Source organism: Pleurodeles waltl, chromosome 1_2, assembly GCF_031143425.1.
Source record: "Pleurodeles waltl isolate 20211129_DDA chromosome 1_2, aPleWal1.hap1.20221129, whole genome shotgun sequence".
NCBI classification, from domain to species: Eukaryota; Metazoa; Chordata; class Amphibia; order Caudata; family Salamandridae; genus Pleurodeles; species Pleurodeles waltl.
This window is the reverse complement of record NC_090437.1, coordinates 18105187-18124069: the sequence shown is the minus strand read 5'-3', so window position 1 is coordinate 18124069 and position 18883 is coordinate 18105187. Positions and strand designations below refer to the sequence as shown.

Here is an 18883-nt window from a genome sequence, read left to right as displayed (position 1 = left end):
TATATTTTCTTAGTTTATTTTAAGAACCACAGGTTCAAATTCTACATGTAATATCTCATTTGAAAGGTATTGCAGGTAAGTACTTTAGGAACTTTGAATCATTACATTAGCATGTATACTTTTCACATAAAACACCATAAGCTGTTTTAAAAGTGGACACTTAGTGCAATTTTCACAGTTCCTGGGGGAGGTAAGTTTTGTTAGTTTTTTCAGGTAAGTAAATCACTTACAAGTCTCAGGTTTGGGTCCAAGGTAGCCCACCGTTGGGGGTTCAGAGCAACCCCAAAGTTACCACACCAGCAGCTCAGGGCCGGTCAGGTGCAGAGGTAAAAAAGGTGCCCAAAACGCATAGGCTTCAATGGAGAGAAGGGGGTGCCCTGGTTCCGGTCTGCCAGCAGGTAAGTACCTGTGTCTTCGGAGGGCAGACCAGGGGGGTTTTGTAGGGCACCGGGGGGGGGACACAAGTCCACACAGAAAGTACACCCTCAGCAGCGCGGGGGCGGCCGGGTGCAGTGTGCAAACAAGTGTCAGGTTCTCTGTAGAATTCAATGAGAGATCAAGGGATCTCTTCAGCGGTGCAGGCAGGCAAGGGGGGGGGCTTCTCGGGGTAGCCACCACCTGGGCAAGGGAGAGGGCTTCCTGGGGGTCACTCCTGCACAGGAGTTCCGTTCCTTTAGGTGCTGGGGGCTGCGGGTGCAGAGTCTTTTCCAGCCGTCGGGAAATGGAGTTCAGGCAGTCGCGGTCTGGGGGAGCCTCGGGATTCCCTCTGCAGGCGTCGCTGTGGGGGCTCAGGGGGGACAACTTTGGTTACTCACAGTCGTAGAGTCGCCGGAGGGTCCTCCCTGAAGCGTTGTTTCTCCACCAGGCGAGTCGGGGTCGCCGGGTGCAGTGTTGCAAGTCTCACGCTTCTTGCGGGGAGTTGCAGGGGTCTTTAAATCTGCTCCTTGAAACAAAGTTGCAGTTCTTGTGGAGCAGTGCCGCTGTCCTCGGGAGTTTCTGGTCTTTCTTGAAGCAGGGCAGTCCTCAGAGGGTTCAGAGGTCGCTGGTCCCTTGGAAAGCGTCGCTGGAGCAGGTTTCTTTTGGAAGGCAGGAGACAGGCCGGTAGGACTGGGGCCAAAGCAGTTGGTGTCTTCTGTTCTTCCTCTGCAGGGGTTTTTCAGCTCAGCAGTCTTCTTCTTCAGGTAAGTTGCAGGAATCTAAAGTTTTAGGTTCAGGGGAGCCCTTAAATACTAAATTTAAGGGCGTGTTTAGGTCTGGGGGGTTAGTAGCCAATGGCTACTAGCCCTGAGGGTGGGTACACCCTCTTTGTGCCTCCTCCCAAGGGGAGGGGGTCACATCCCTAATCCTATTGGGGGAATCCTCCATCTGCAAGATGGAGGATTTCTAAAAGTTAGTCACCTCAGCTCAGGACACCTTAGGGGCTGTCCTGACTGGCCAGTGACTCCTCCTTGTTGTTTTCTTTGTTTCCTCCGACCTTGCCGCCAAAAGTGGGGGCCGTGGCCGGAGGGGGCGGGCAACTCCACTAAGCTGGAGTGTCCTGCGGTGCTGTGACAAAGGGGTGAGCCTTTGAGGCTCACCGCCAGGTGTTACAGCTCCTGCCTGGGGGAGGTGTTAGCATCTCCACCCAGTGCAGGCTTTGTTACTGGCCTCAGAGTGACAAAGGCACTCTCCCCATGGGGCCAGCAACATGTCTCTAGTGTGGCAGGCTGCTGGAACCAGTCAGCCTACACAGATAGTCGGTTAAGGTTTCAGGGGGCACCTCTAAGGTGCCCTCTGGGGTGTAGTTTACAATAAAATGTACACTGGCATCAGTGTGCATTTATTGTGCTGAGAAGTTTGATACCAAACGTCCCAGTTTTCAGTGTAGCCATTATGGTGCTGTGGAGTTCGTGTAAAACAGACTCCCAGACCATATACTCTTATGGCTACCATGCACTTACAATGTCTAAGGTATTGCTTAGACACTGTAGGGGCACAGTGCTCATGCACTGGTGCCCTCACCTATGGTATAGTGCACCCTGCCTTAGGGCTGTAAGGCCTACTAGAGGGGTGACTTATCTATACCTGCGTAGGCAGTGAGAGGCTGGCATGGCACCCTGAGGGGAGTGCCATGTCGACTTACTCGTTTTGTTCTCACCAGCACACACAAGCTGGCAAGCAGTGTGTCTGTGCTGAGTGAGGGGTCTCCAGGGTGGCATAAGACATGCTGCAGCCCTTAGAGACCTTCCTTGGCATCAGGGCCCTTGGTACCAGGGGTACCACTTACAAGGGACTTATCTGGATGCCAGGGTGTGCCAATTGTGGAATCAAAAGTACAGGTTAGGGAAAGAACACTGGTGCTGGGGCCTGGTTAGCAGGCCTCAGCACACTTTCAATTCAAAACATAGCATCAGCAAAGGCAAAAAGTCAGGGGGTAACCATGCCAAGGAGGCATTTCCTTACAACCTGGAAGTCCATTACCACGGATAGGTGGGTGCTAAATGTAATACAGCATGAATATTGCATGGAGTTCATATAGACACCTCCTTCAATATGCCCATACCTTAAAACATACAGGAAGAAATAGAAAAAGGTACTGCAAAGAGAGATGCTAGAACTATTAGAAAAGGAAGCAATAGAAATTGTACCACAGGACTAAGAGAACACCACACATACCCTGTGTTCTTTTTTGCTCCAAAGTAAGCCTTAAACCTGTGGCCAGTACTGGACCTGAGATTTGTCAACACGTTTATTACGACACAAAGATACCAGATGACAATCTTGCTAGAGTTGATTCCACTGCTGGAAGACAAAGACTATCTGGCAACTATAGTCCTAAAAGATGCCTGCTTTCATGTTCCAATTCTCCCTTGACACAGATGATTCCTCAAGCTTGTACCGAAAGTCATACACTATAAGTTCAAAGTGTTGTCCTACGACAAAGTATGTGCCAAGTGGGGTTCACCAAAACATTTGCAGTGGTTGCAGCACAGGTTAAAAAAAAAAAAAAAACATCTGTTCATGTATATTCTGACCTAGACGGCTGGCTGGTAAGAGCGAGAACAGTCTGAAAAGAAGTGTCTGCCTTCTTTATCGTTTAGGGTTTTAAATAAATTTGAAAAATGATCTCCTTTCCCAGAAACCTAATTTTGATTTGAAGGCGGAGATGGATACTATGCAAACATTACAAGGACAGGCTTGTTAAACAATCAGTAGTCACAGATGAAAAGGAAATGGGAAGATATTGTGGTTGTCACAGAGACATTCAACAAGGAATTGAAGTGGTGTACCACGGAAAACATGATGAAGGCAAGACGTTTTAATTTGCCTCTTCAACTCGCCATCATAATAAATGCGTCACAGATGTGATGGAGGGAACACATGGGACAACTAAAAGTAACAAGAAGCTGCCAGACAAATCAACTATCTGGTGCTAAAAATGTTTTTCCAGTCCCTAAAGGCACTCCAGATTTATATTAAAGGGGAAACTTTGCCAGTTCTCATGGACAACACAACTACCATGTTTTAGCATTATGGAATAGTTTGCTTGGCTGTTCAGACTAGATCAGTCCATCTGCAAGGTACACCATGCCCCAAGAATAGAGAAAGCTGTTGCAGATAAACTCAGCAGAAGGGCAAACATTTCTCACAAGTGGGATCTAAATCAAGAACTCCTAGAAAACATTTTCCAGCAGTACAGTACAGGTAGATCTGTGTGTAACAGATGAAAATGCTAAGTGCCAGTCCTTTGCATCCAAGTATTACCACCAATCAATTAGGAATGCACGGTCTATAAGTTATGCAGAGGTTTGCTTGTGTCTTTCCTCCTCAACCCTAGTGATACAGAAGTTCAGAATGTCCCACATGACTCTAATTCGGATGGCCCCTGCGAGACCACCTCAGCCATGGTTGTCTTACCTAATGCAGAGTGCTCAAGGGAACACTGTCGAAATCCCAATGCACAACGACAAACTACAAGAGAGGGAAGGTTTTCATCCCGAATAACTGTCACTCATGGCCTGACTCCTAAGATAGCAGAGTTTGAACATTTAGACCTACCAGAGAAACCAATTACAATCATAAAAGAAGCACATAGGCCGTACACTAGGAAGTGCTGTGCCTTTAAGTGTAAGAAACACCCTATATGGTGTAATGGGCGAAGCTACTCTTGCAACTAGACAATGAGATTGTAATGGTTAAATACATCACACATCTGGAGGAATGCAATCAAGCCTGGTCATTTGTCAGCTACTGCAACATACTTTAAGGTTTTTTTGTTTGTTTTTGACACAAGACACGTCTTCACTATTCCACTAATCGAGATTTAAGGAGGGAGCCAAAAGGCTTATCCCCTCACCTATTCTTATACCACCTGAGTGAACCCTAAATGTAGTACTAATAGGACTAACGAGACCACCCTTTGAACCCATGCACAAGGCTTCACCAAAGTTTTTAACTCCAAAAACAGCATTCCTTTTAGTAATCACATCTCTCAGTAGAGTAAGTGAATTACAACGTCGCTGAAGAAGCAGAGGAAGAATCAGATCGGATGATCATCGAAAGTCAGGCAGCCTAAAAGATGAAGAGACCAGAGTTAACAGAGCCATCGTTCTCAAAGAAATTGACAGAGTCCTGAAAATCTGACTTAAGGGCATCGAAGGGAGCCTTGTGTAGAAGCATTTGATAACCGCAGGCACGCTTCGAGACCAGGAAGCCCTTGAAGGTGAGAATCTGAAAAATACAAGTCTTTGAAAGACGGTCATGAAAAGGATGTTTAGGTGTCTAAATCAGACAGGTCGACAGCAGAATACTGAACGATGCATCAAACCTCGATGCCTTTTGCGAATAAAAAATCAACACTTAGTGCAATTCACCTATGGAGGAAAACAAGGTTCAGCAAACACAGGGTTAACAATGAATTAAGAGGCCAATCTCAGAGATTTAAGGTAAGTACTGGGCACTGATCAGAACCACACCAGCAGGTTATTCTAGACAGCACTGGGGCGGCCTGGTGCAGTACGGTGTCAGGTGCCTAGTAGTTTTCAATGGGAGTTGGTCCTCAGGACAAGCAAGCTGTAGACTCTGGCTAGGAAGCCAGTCGGGACAACAAGCAGGTAGGTTGTAGACTTGAGGTGCTCTGGGACATAAGTGCACCTTTGACCTTTTCTCCAGGGCCTACGGATGCAGTGGTGTACTTAAGCTTCCGGTTTCTTCGTCCAAGAGTACTCAGTCAGGGGGTCCTGTGTGTTGAGGCTACAGGCATCATCGGGGAGTCCAGCAAGGAGGGACGTCATTGGCATCAGTGAACCACCTCAGATGGGGTCAGGGTCGACGGGTGCAGTGGTTGCTGGAGATAATGGGTTTTCTCTTCCCACAAGGCAACGGAAGAGGGGGCCTGCGTGTGGGGGCTGCAGGCAACTTGGGGGAGTTCAAGCGGGTTGAAAACTGAGCGGACAGCTGGGGAACTTTGCGGGCACCGTTGGTTGGCTTCACCTTGGGTTGTGGACGTCGGGTGCAGAGGTCACTTTGGGTGTCTGGTATTTGCTATTCCGGAGGCTGCAGAGCTGTTTCTTGCAACTTTGTTCCAGAGCATCTGCTGCCCATGGGAGTCTGAGTCATTGTGGAAGGCAGGCTGTCCTCCTGGGTTTCTTGGAGGCTCGGCTGCAGGACAAGATGTCTTTTTGGTCAGAGTCCGTAGAGGTCAGCAGGCAGGCTGGTGAGGCTGGTACTAAGTCAGCTGCTGCTTCTTTTCCTCTTCTGCAGATGCGACTCTTCTTTGTCCTTTGCTTCTTAGGTCGTCAGGATTTGAGTTCTAGGGTTCAGGGATAGTCAATTTAGTGTCATTACAGGGAGCGCCAGGTGGGAGACAATAGGCTGACCACCTTCACGGTGGTGACTAAACCCTTTCTATGACCACTTCCACTGTGAAGTGGGCATAACCCTAACCCTAGTGGCTTAATTCCTTTCAAACAAGATGGAGGAATTTGACAAGTGGTGTTTACTTCAGCTCGTCCACCTTAGGGGTGGGACTGGGATGAAGTGGGCACACCTCCTAATCTGCCTAATTTTCCCACCTGTGCTGCCGCCAAAAGTGGGGTGAGGACAGGTGGTCTGCTCATCTCTGCTATCTGTAAAGACCTGGGTTACATTACAAAGGCGGTTAGGCCTTTAAAGCTGCCTGCCCTGGAATTTCCATCCTGCCTGGGTGAGGTGCTAACACCCCCGCACAGTGCATGCTTTTGTCTGTGGCCATCGACTGCGCTGGCTCTCGCCGTTGGGGGAGGGGGAAGCAGGTGAGGGGGGCATAAACATGTCTAAGGTGGATGAACTGGTCAGAACCAGTCAGTCGACATACTAGTAGCTGGTAGGTTTTCAGGGGGCACCTCTAAGGTGCCCTCTGGGCTCGGTTATTAATAAAGCTCTCACTAGATGGTGGACATATGCGCACAGCATGTGAATCTTGAAGACCCTCAAACTGCAAAGCCATAATTACTTGTAAGTATTTGGATTCTTTCTTTACCGTTCTCAAGCTGATTTTCCCTGATTAACTTCCCATCCTATCATCAAGCTCATTTGTCCCTTTATGCTTTTTGAAGAGAAGGTGCTGTTTTATTCCCAAATGAGGAACTCTTGCTATATCGAGGCCAACATCCTGTTTAGATTAGTTTCTGCATTTACAGGACCATAACCCCAGCTCAAAGAGCATTCCCATCCCAATTCCTGTGCCCATTTATACTGTTTATATTCTTTTTTTTCTATCTCTTAGGAGTTTGTCTTTGCAGGGATCAAGGAAACTTAGTCTAGTCCCCTGTGTACTGACCTCACAGCAGAATTTTCCCCAGATCCCATACCCAGTGGTGAGTCTCTATCAGCCATGGCCAAATATTTAGTTAGTCCTCTGGTGATTATTTGTTTATAATTAATGCCATATCAGCAGAAGAAAGAGTAATCAGTATACCAACTTGTCTCTGCCATAAAGTGCAGTGTAATAACATCTTCATGATATGAGGTATTCCCATGATGGAACTCCATTTGACATCTTGCAAACAAAATGCTTCCCGGGGAAATGCTGTTTGCTTAGTGTTGCGACCAGAGACTTAGAAGGCCAGCTACCAGATGGCCAGCTGGATAGTGTGCTTTTGTTACTGGGCTGCCCCAGTAATATTCTATAGGCCCATGGCCATTTCTACTAGACAGGCCAAGTCATCCAGTGCCAGTGCACTCAATCCTCACACAGAAGACGCCACTGAAGTAAGTTCACAATAGGAAGTGGTAGAGATGGTGTGGGTAAATGGACCACCACAACAAAACTCATTCCCCCAGTTGTACCCATTTTTCAACAAAACCAAAACGCTCTTTGCTGGCATGCTTGCCATTTAGACAGATTTGATGCTACATAGCATAATGCATGATTATTGGTGTTACTTTGACAACAAAACCTCACAGTTTGTGTCTAGGGTGCATGAACTGCAAACCTGAATATATGCCATTTCTACAAATGAGCACAATAGTGGTGTCCACTGATAGAAAGAGGCAGCATTGTCTACTTCACACACTACTTTATCCCCAGGAAAGTGGTTCATGATGCAAGTTACAAATGGCCACTCGTCATCTCGCTGAAGCAGGAAGGCTGACTACATTAACAGGATAAAATTGAATGACTCATACTTCTACATATTGATCGAAAACACATAACTTTTCTCAGTCACAGTAAGGTGCAACACATTACAGTTAAATCTTGCCATTTTGAATAAAATCAATGCCAAGGATATTCACAAAGTGCTGGTCATTATGGAAGTCCCACCTAAAAAGGGACATCATTCATGCTTGAGACACCTGTTGCCAAGAGTATCCTTGTCATTTGAGATCTAAGTCTCACCTACCAGACAGCTTAAGCTATCTGGTTGCGAAAGATCTGCTGTGGGATTACGAAGAATTTATAGTAGGAATGGAGCCCACCAGTTGCTTATCGTTTTATTGGCTTTATTATAAATGGTTTTCCTTGCTTGTTATTTGAAGGCTTGCCTTCCTCTTCTTGTGTTTATCCCATCCCTAGACCACACCCTCTTTACCACTTTTTTATTGACTAAGTTGTATCCTTCCCCGCTCGATTTTATGGGCCTACTTTTTTTCTTTTTGGTTAACCACTCAGTGGTCATTATGGAAGTCCCACCTAAAAAGGGACATCATTCATGCTTGAGACACCTGTTGCCAAGAGTATCCTTGTCATTTGAGATCTAAGTCTCACCTACCAGACAGCTTAAGCTATCTGGTTGCGAAAGATCTGCTGTGGGCTTACGAAGAATTTATAGTAGGAATGGAGCCCACCAGTTGCTTATCGTTTTATTGGCTTTACTTTTTTTCTTTTTGGTTAACCACTCAGTGTGTTTTCATAATATCTCCCCCATGTGCTACTTCCTACCACCAAATACTCCCTTCCCCAAATGCTTGTAGTGCGCTCTCATGTGCTGTTCTATTTCGGAGGCGCTTTTCCCCAATTCAGATCTCCACACTCAGTGTTGCTGCCTTCCATATGTGCCTCACCCCTGTGTTGCTAATTTGTTGTGTACTACTTTTTCCCTTCTCGCTACAACCACGATGGCTGCCCTCACCCGCTTTTGTGGTCATTTTTAGGCCTCGCCTAAGGTCGGCACATGTGCTGTCACTTGCGAGAGATATTGTTTACTACATGTGGCTTGAAGTCTGCCTGATGCTTACCTTTCATTGGCTTCTTTGTCAGTCCTGCCAAATACAAGATAGAAAGCTAGATCTGTACATGTTAGAATCCGGGAAATGCACATTGTGATGTCCACAAGTGGAAACAGATAATTCACATTGTAGAATTATAAACAGCATTATGTTTATATTCCCATCACTTCGCCAAATGCATTAATGTCAGTTTTGGTAATTGTTCTTAAATTGATCTTAATGGCAGTACTTCTTGTGAGAGACCCATTGCTCAAGAGCCTGGATACCTGGAGAGCTATGAATAAAATTCCATAGAAGATTGGCTTGTATTACTTTATACATTTGGCTTTCATGTCCGCTCCTATCCCGTTGCTTTGAAAGGAAGTACAAAATTAATCACCTTCACAGCATATAACTTGCATCTGCAGATTTCCCGTATTTTGGATTAGTTCAGTGTACATACTATTGATTGGAAGATACTGCACAGTCAACAGTGGGCATCCATATGGCTCCAGTGATTTTAAGATCCATGAAAACTGCAGCTATGTATGTGATATATGGCTATATAACAGGAGCTGTTGTGCTCTTTTTCGTCAGTTCTCTTTTTCTCCTCCTGATTACAGATATAATAGTAAGGGTTTATTCAAAAGTTTAAGGCCACTTTTTGAGTGACTTTCAGTTAGGATATATAAAAAAACCCTCAGGCTTTAAGGCCCTTAAAGATTGCCTTAGACCAGTGACAAACATGCATATTTTGTGCCAGTGACAGCTGCTTCTGCCATGCTTTTCACTCCTACTTCGGAGGGTGCCAAAGGTGTACTCAACATGAGCTAGTCTCAGGGCTTTCCCAACTGTCCATATTCACTCCCAGCTCATTTTTACTATCCACTTGTAATATTTGGCAGGTTTTAGTAACCTGTATGTTTGCTTCCATTTTCAGTACTCTTAATGTTAGTAAGAAACAATCTCTTCTCCTTTCTTCAGAATTCTGCCCTTCCTTTTCCTCTCCATCACTGCCTTGGCAAATCACGATTAATTCTTCTTGGGTTTTGCCACTGTGCAGAAAAGCACCACAATGTCAAAGCACACCTCTTCAGCTGCATTATTATGTAGATTAAGATATGCATTGAGCTGTGGACAAGGAAGTTCCCAAAGGTATAAAAGCTTTCTCAGCCAGAGCCAGAAAGGCTACTTGGACACTGTAGAGAGATGTTATTCTGTGCCTCATGTCATTTCATATAATCAGGAATCTGCCAGAGGAAGTATGCATCCACCAGAAATACTCTTACATCTAGGGTAAGTAATTTGTTATTCTGAAAACAGTCTCACTAGGTACCTTATAGGAACTACTAATGGTTTATCGCTCAGTTCTCAACACTGATCTGTAGAGGATGAGACCCAGTTTTCTCTCAAATGAACAGCACTACATGGCGTAACCACATCTGGCTAAGATATTTAGGGGCTTTCACGTTTCAGTTTTAGAGATAAAACACATTGTAGGAGGCTGGCTCAGTTTATGGTGTACACCTATGGTGTGGCACCCTATCCCAGGTAACCCTTAGTGATAGTGAGTAGGTGTCCAGATAGCAGAAGCTCTCTGGGGGTAGCCGAGGTGAGCAGCTAAAGCTTATCCAGGAGAAATGTAAAGCACTTGCATAACTACAGTAGTCATACAGTAACTCACAAGAAAGACTCTACATGTGATGCAAAACAAAAATAAAGGATACTTTATTACAGCACTACCACTGAGCTCATATTGGTATATCTCCCTTTGGCGATATTACACACAATATATACACAGAATAACCATCAGAAATGGCATAAAAATGCACAAGGCCCTAGGGGAGGGCCAAACCATATACTAGAAAAGTGGAATGTGAAACAGTGACTCCAGCCAATGTAAGTGTGGTAGTTAGCTAGGGGCTGGGGCAGTTAGGTACACCGGAGGTAAGTACAGTAAGTAACCCCAGCCACCACAAGTAAGGTAGTTACCCACCCAGTTGTCCCACAGACTAACACAGAGAGTAGTGGTTGGAGTTTGTGAAATTCAGTACCCTTCTCAGTGGACCCCGAGGAAACCAACATGCAAGAGGATTGATGGAGACTGTCCCCACACCAGGATGCCCAGAAGACAGTAGTCCCTACACCAGGGACCCGGATGCTGAGGGGAGAAGGGACCTTCCATGAAGACTGTGGCTGCCTCAGATTGTCTAGCTGCTGTCACGACCTGTGGAACAGGCTGGTGGAACCCAGGGGCTGATTCCGAACATGGAGGGCATGAAAAGGAAGGGGACCCTTGGAGGTGCTCAGGTGGTGCAGGTGGCAATGCCCATCCTCCTAAAGATGAAGTTCCTGCAAGTCGGTGGAAGAAGTCCAGCTGCAGGTTCCAGGAGCTGTAGGAGATCCCAGGAGTTGCCGACGAGCTGTCTCTCCACAGTCGCCGGAGGGTAAGTGACCAGTCAGATCACCAACAAGCACAGTCAAATGCAAACATGAGTTGCAGAAGAGTTTTCAAAGATATGGGGACCAGCAAGGTCCAGAAGACTCTAACAGCGAGGGGTGGGGTTTGGGTGGGGGGGGGGGGGGGTCACACAGCAAGGCCAACAGAAGTCGATGGAGCCCCCACAAGTGATCCACAGACGCTGGTCACATGTAGTCACAAGGGGGCCTTACCAGCCCAGCAAAACAGAACTTCCACATCACAGGAGTTTCAGGACAGGAGCTGCTTTTCGGTTTGCAAAGTGCTGGAGGCTGGGGCTTCTTGGAGCCTGAAGACCTCCCAGTGGAAGAAGCAAGTGGGGGGGGGGGGGGAGGGTGTAGGTACTACAACCAGACCTCGGCTTACTACACACATAATATTCTCATGGGTGAGAAATTCATGAATTGAAGTAGAATAGTTAATGGCCAGTCTGTGAAAAATATTTCTCAGGCTACCTGTGGCAGCTGTTTCACATTAAAAGCAAAAACACTTTTTTTTTTACACATGTGTTATTTCCCGATTTGACGATTTTAACTCCAAAATGCATTTTTACTTGCCAGAACATAAGTTAACTGGGATGTTTTTAAAGTCCTTTGGTGTAGATGCATGCATCTTCCTTTTCATATATCATTATGTGACTGTTTTTTACCATATCACCTACCGGATGAGATTCCCTTTCTAATTGTTTTTCTTAAGCTACAGACTCGAGCTTTTTTGCCATGTAGCAAGAAAGACTGGAGGGTGGTGTGGCAGCCATGTTCTCGCAGCTAACTCTAGTTAACATTCAGTTTGGATTGCTTTCTTCCCCAATATCTGTGCTCACCCACCTTACTGTACTTCAGGTCATAACTGTACTCTGTAATACAAGTTAAACCATTATCATATTATGGAAGAATTTTTTGTGCCTTGCCATCAGAGTGAAGAAGGTAGCAACCTATTTGAATTAAAATCTCTCTGTGACCGTCAAAGCACAATTAGGGCCATAACAGAACTTCAATTAGCACCTGTCCAATAGCATTTTCTAGAAGCAACATTATATCCAAGTGGAATATTAAGGAGATCAAAATACCTTTTTTGCAACTTTGCAACTTAAATGGCTCCTTTTAAAATTGAAACACAGTGCAACAGTTCCAGCTCACTCTAAGTGGTCACACACTGAAGCAAACCAAAGTTTAAAAGCAATGTGGACTAGAAAAAAATGACACCTTCCTAAAAATTGTGTTTATTTTTCAAAGCATTACTTAATTGGCTCCTTTACAGTGACTGACATTTGACATGCATGTTGTAGTTCATACTATTACTGTTAGTTATTCTTTGATGTGATGTTTGTCATAGGTTAAGATGTCCTGTCGAGGTTGTTACTGTAGTATTGATCAGAATCTACACTTTACTTTGAAAAATAAAAATAAAATTAGCTTTGTTTCTCTCCCCTTTTTTTTAATTGTGTTGTGCAATAGCAGCTTTGCAGTCCTCAAAATGTGAACTGCAGAGACCTGGAGGGGCGCCATTCAACACCGTTGCATTTTGCAGCAGGTTATAACCGTATCTCTGTTGTTGAATATTTACTGCACCATGGGGCTGACGTACATGCCAAGGACAAAGGGTATGTAATATGTGGATCTTCACTGTAGTCTTCCAAATTAATTTGCAGTTCTCTGCCATGTTTATTTGTCATTATTAGATAAACCACTGCTAGTATTCACCCTCCTGGTTGATGAAATGTAACCTTTACATCAGTTCTAGTTTTGCTTCAAGTAACTTCAACCTCACCTGCAGTCGTTTACAAAAAGTGATGTATAAAGGTAAATAGGGGGGATCCAAGATGTTATGAGCCCCAGTTATAAGCCACATCAGAACATAAATCTGTCTACTGTTTCTACCATTAGATCTGTTTATTCTCTAGTCTGTGCTTCTTGAACTGTAACATCAGCTGCACTTCTTCCATTTAATGCACATTTTCTTTGTTCTAATTAATTTTCACTCTGAGTACTCTATCCCCTCTGGAGTTTTTAGTTTATGGGTCGGTAGCCCAGCAAATACATATATCACATTCTTCATTAAGGACATCAAATCAGAAGGTCTTACCAGTTGAATCATGTGGCGCAAAGCAGTGACTTTGTTTTTTGGTCCATGCATTACCACATTGTAGGAAGCTGGCTCTTTATATACTATATCAAAATGAGATATAGTGTACACAGAGTCCAGGGGTTCCCCACTAGGCTTGACAGTGCCAATAATAGATAATACTAATGCTCTATTTGTGGTAGTGTGGTCGAGCAGTTAGGCTTATCAGAGGGTAGTGTTAAGCATTTGTTGTACACACACAAGCAATAAGGGTAAACACACACTCAGTGACTTAACTCCAGGCCAATAGGTTTTTATATGAAAAAAATATATTATTTTGTTTATTTTTAGAACCACAAGATTAATTTAGCAGGTAAGTACATTAAATGAAAGGCACTTTGCATAGTAATAGTTGTGACTTTGAATAGATTCAATATTGTACCAAGTTTTCATTAAAATGGCAAAAAGCTATTTTTAAAGTTCACACAGTGCAATTTTCAACAGTTCCTGGGGGCGGTAAGTACAGTTCAGTTTCAGAGCAGAGGTAGTCCACCGATGGGGGTTCAAGGCAACCCCAAACACACAGGGCCGCTCAGGTGCAGAGGTCAAACAGGAGCCAAAATAATGTGGGCGGCCATGGAGATAGGGGGTAGTATGGTTCCAGTATGCTGGCAGGTAAGTACCTGCATTGTCAGAGGGTAGATCAGTGGGGTTTGGAGTAGCACTGGAGGGGCCCCAAGTAGGCACACAAACCACACCCTCAGCGGCATGGGAGCGGCCGGTGCAGTGTGCAAACAGGCCTTCGGGTTCTCAATAGAAGTGCTGCAGGCAGGGCACAGGGGGACCTCTCGGCAAGCCACCGACTGGGCAAGGGTGAGAGCCGCCTGCTGGTCATTGCTGCACCAGTGGTTGGTTTCTTACAGTCCTGGGGGCTGCGGGTACAGTGCTTCTCCAGTCGTCGAATATCTTCGTCCCGGGCAGTCGCGGTCAGGGGGGGGGGGGTCCTCGGGATTCCCTCGGGATGCGTCGTCGTGGGGGTGCAGGTAGGTAAACCCAGGATGAACACATCATCTGAGTCAGATGGATATCTTCTTCTTGTTGGGCAGATCCGCTGCCCACAGGAGTTCTTGGCCCACGGTGATGCAGGCAGTCCCCTGGAGGATTTTCAAGGGTCACTGGTCCTGCAGAACGCATCATTTCTCGGTTGCAGGGCCTTTGAACCAGGAGACAGGCCGGTAGGGCTGGGGCCAAGTCAGTTGTCATCTCCTTTTCTTCTCTGTGGGGCTTTTGGCTCAGCAGGTGGCTACACCCTCCTTGTGCCCACTCCCTCTAGGGAGGGGACAATATCCCTATCCCTAATGGTCCTAAACCTCCAAATAAAGATGGAGGATTTCTCAAGGAGGGGGTCACTTGAGCTCTGGTCACCTTTGGGATGTATCTGGCTGAAGGGATGAATCCTCCTTGTTTTTCTCATTATCCCTCTGGACTTGCCGCAAAAACTGGGGCTCGTCTAGGGGGCGGACATCTCCACTGGCTGGAGTGCCCTGGGGCATTGTAACACCAGACTTGAGCCTTTGAGGCTCACCGCCAGGTGTTACAGTTCCTGCAGGGGAAGGTGTGAAGCACTTCCACCCAGGACATGCTTTGTTTCTGACCACAGAGTGCACAAAGGCACTCACCCCATGTGGCCAGAAACTCTCTGGAAGTGGCAGACTGGCACAGACCGGTCAGTCACACACTAACAGCAGAGCTGGCATACAGGGGGCATCTCTAAGATCCCCTCCTTGTGCATTTCTCATTAAATCCCACACTGGCATCAGTGTGGGTTTATTGTGCTGAGAAGTTTGATTCCAAACTTCCCAGTATTCAGTGTAGCCATTATGGTGCTGTGGAGTTCGTAATGACAAACTCCCAGACTATGTACTCTTTAGGGCTACCCTGCTCTTACAATGTCTAAGAATGGACTTAGACACTGTAGGGGCATAGTGCTCATGCAGCTATGGCCTCACCTATGGTATAGTGTACCCTGCCTTAAGGCTGAAAGGCCTGCGAGAGGGGTGACTTACCAATGCCACAGGCAGTGGCTTGTAGGCATGAGACTCTGAGGGGAGTGCCATGTCGACTTTGTCTTTTCTCCCCACCAGCAAACAAGCTGCAAGGCAGTGTGCATGCACTGAGTGAGGGGTCCCCAGGGTAAGTTCCCGGGGGTGTTAGAGGGCAGCCCAGGGGGGTTTTGGAGGAGTACTGGAGGGGCCCCAAGTAGGCACAAAAACCACACCCTCAGCGGCACGGGGACAGCAGGGGGCAGTGTGCAAACAGGGCGTCGGGTGCTCAATAGAACTCTATGGTGGGACTCGGGTCACTTTCGTGCTGCAGGCAGGGCACAGGGGTGGCCTCTCGGTCAAGCCACTGACTGGGCTAGGTTGAGGGCCGCTTGGTCGTTGCTGCACCGGTGGTCGGTTTCTCACGGTCCTGGGAGCTGCGGGTCCAGTGTTTCTCCAGACGTCGGATAGCTTCGTCCTGGGCAGTCGCAGTTGGGGGGGGTCCTCGGGATTCCCTCTGTAGACGTCATCCTGGGGGTGCAGACAGGTTAGCCCAGGGTGGACAAGCCATCTGAGTCACCTGGGGGTCCTCTCTGGATAGTTGCTTTCTCTGGACACGGGCCAGGGGCGTCGGGTGCAGAGTAGTTGGACTCACACTTCTAGAGTGAGGTGAGAGTCCCTTTAAAGATGGTTTCTTTGCCTTCTTTTTGGACAGGTCTGCTGTCCATGGGAGTTTTTTTGTCCTCAGTGATGCAGGTAGTCCCCTGGAGGCTTTCCAGGGGTTGTTGGTCCTGCAGAACGGGTTGCTTCTTTTCTTGCAGCTTTTCGAAGCAGGAGGTGGGGCGGTATGGCTGGGGCAGAGTCAGTTGTCTTTCTCTTCTCTGCGGGGTTTTCAGCTCAGCAGTCCTTCTTTCGTGAGGTCGTCAGGCATCTGAAGAGCTGGATCGGGGTCGCTCCTAAATACTAAATTTAGGGATGTGTTGGGGTCAGTGGCAGTAGCCAGTGGCTACTGTCCCTGAGGGTGGCCACACCCCTCCTTGTGCCCACTCCTTCTGGGGAGGGTGGCACATCCCTATCCCTATTGGTCCTAATTCGCCAAAGAAAGACAGACTCCCAGACCATATACTCAGTACTTACAATGTCTAAGAATTGACTTAGACGCTGTAGGGGCAATACTGCTCATGCAGCTATGCCGTCACCTCTGGTATAGTGCACCCTGCCTTAGGGCTGCAAGGCCTGCTAGAGGGGTGACTTGCCTATGTCATAGGCTGTGGTTTGTGGGCATGGCACTCTGAGGGGAGTACCATGTTGACTTTGTCTTTTCTCCCCACTAGCACACACAAGCTGCACAGCAGTGTGCATGTACTGAGTGAGGAGTCCCTAAGGGTGGCATAATACATGCTGTAGCCCTTAGGGACCTTCCCTGGCCACAGGGCCCTTGGTACCAGGGGTGCCTTTTACAAGGGACTTAACTGTGTGACAGGACTGTGCCAATTGTGGAAACAAAGGTACAGTTTTAGGGAAAGAACACTGGTGCTGGTGCCTGGTTAGCAGGGTCCCAGCACACTTCCAATGAAAGCTGGTATCAACACTATGCAAAAAGTGGGGGGTGACTGTGCCAACAGTGGCATTTTCCTACACCCATCATTACAATTTTTTGACTGGTCACTACTTGCTGTACGGACCTGTTTTAGTTAAATTACTATCTCAGCCTAGATCCTCCACTGTCCTCTCTAAGCATGTCATCTCAGTGCAAAATTATCACCACATCTTTGACTTCTCTTATGGCTACAGTTGAGCCACCTAGCTCGGTAGTATTCTCAATTCTGTGACAAGATTATTTGACTCAGTCATTGGTGCCATACAGAATAGGTTTGGGCAGAGTTCCGCTATGCAGAACTCCTCGAAGTTATGAAAAATACTCTGCCGCACTACACAAAGTTTCCCAAGTGGCAGAGTGCGTTAGATAATGCAGTTTTGCACTGTTTTTTAGAGCCAGGTGTTTCTCCCGTTCTGAAAATCAGAGCGAACAGCATAACGTGCAGCACAAGAGGTTGCTGCTTCTTTTCTGCCACTCAAGTAGATTTTGTACGTGAACAGCACCTTCCTCAGCGCGAACGGAAGATTTTTTAACACGAGTGGTAGCGACCATCAGCGACCGCACGCATTGAGAAATCTTGACAGCAGGTGGTCTGAGTAAGATTTTCCTTGCTCGCCAGCTAAACGTTGGCGAGCGCAAATGAGGATAAAGCTCCCCTCTGAGAAATTTTGCAGAACTCCACACTCCGCTTAGAGCGTAGAGTCGAAGAAACTCTGCGTGCAGAAGGGAGTTCCCCGCCCACCCCTAGTACTGAATATGCATTTGTCATCAGTTCCATTAAAGCGGATCTGCTCATGACATACTTCTCAAACAAGACATTGAAAAAAAAAATTCATCATGGCTATCCTCCAATCAATTAGATGGCAAATGGCAAATCCACACTGAAGCAATACTGCCTTGTTTTTCTCCTCACAAAGGAAACCTACATATCCAACAGGATATAAATATCACTCAACAGTCAAAAGCACCTCCTTGCTTTGTATCTTGTGAATAATTACATTGAAATCCAAAGACTGAAAGCTAAGATTATTAAATAAGTCTTCTATCACCACCTCCTAGACTATCATCCTTTCACCATGCTTAGTCTTTTTTCGCTCTTCCACCAATATTTATTATTTAATAATTTTTAAGTCAGACTACAATGAGTCTTCAAGGCTAAACTGTATGGTTATTGAATCAATCAATCAATACATTTGTTGATTGTGCTACTCACCAGGTAGGGTCTCCACAACCCCACACACCCACCCACACACACACACCCACGGGGGGCTGGGAGGGGGGGATTGGGGTTATTGCTACTGCTTGAAGAGGCGCTTTCTGAAGGACAGGAGGTCCTGGGTCTTGCGTAGGTTGGTGGGGAGGGAATTCCAGGTTTTGGCGGCGAGGTGGGAGAAGGACCTGCCGCCGGATATGGTGGGGTGAATGGAAGGGACTGTTACAAGGGCGAGGTCGTCGGAGCGGAGCTGCCGTGTCAGGATGTGGAAGTTAATCGTTGAGGTAGGCCGGTCCGGTGTTGTGGAGGGCTTTGTGAGCGTGGATTAGGATTTTGAAGACTATCCTTTTGTTGACGGGTAGCCAGTGTAGGGTTCTGAGGTGGGCGGAGTTGTGTTCGTGGCGAGGGAGGTTGAGGATGAGATGTGCTGAGGCGTTCTGGATGCGCTGGAGTTTTCTCCGGAGCTTGGCCGTAGTTCCCACGTAGAGAGCATTGCCGTAGTCGAGTCTGCTGCTGACGAGGGCGTGTGTGACCGTTCTTCTGGTTTCTTCGGGTATCCACCTAAAGGTCTTGCGGAGCATACGAAGGGTGTTGAAGCATGAGGACGAGATGGCATTGACTTGCTGGGTCATGGAGAGAGAAGAGTCAAGTATGAAGCCGAGATTGCGTGCGTGGGTTGTGGGTGGCCCCAGGGTGGCCAGCCACCAGCAGTCGTCCCATGCTGACTTGTTGGGTCCGAAGATGATGATCTCCGTTTTTTCTGAGTTCAGCTTGAGGTGGCTTGCTGTCATCCAGTTAGCGATGTCGAGACATCAGGT

The 18883-nt window shown here is 46.8% G+C and overlaps 1 protein-coding gene across 1 annotated transcript in view; it reads left to right on the top strand.

Annotated features, from left to right (window-relative positions):
* The window catches only part of LOC138296500 (poly [ADP-ribose] polymerase tankyrase-1), a 734848-nt gene that overhangs the window by 373803 nt on the left and 342162 nt on the right, over positions 1-18883 (top strand). Inside the window, exon 12 of the mRNA XM_069235671.1 lies at positions 12604-12749. Within this exon, the coding sequence (XP_069091772.1) occupies positions 12604-12749 (146 nt within the window). The remainder of the gene's footprint in view (positions 1-12603; positions 12750-18883) is intronic.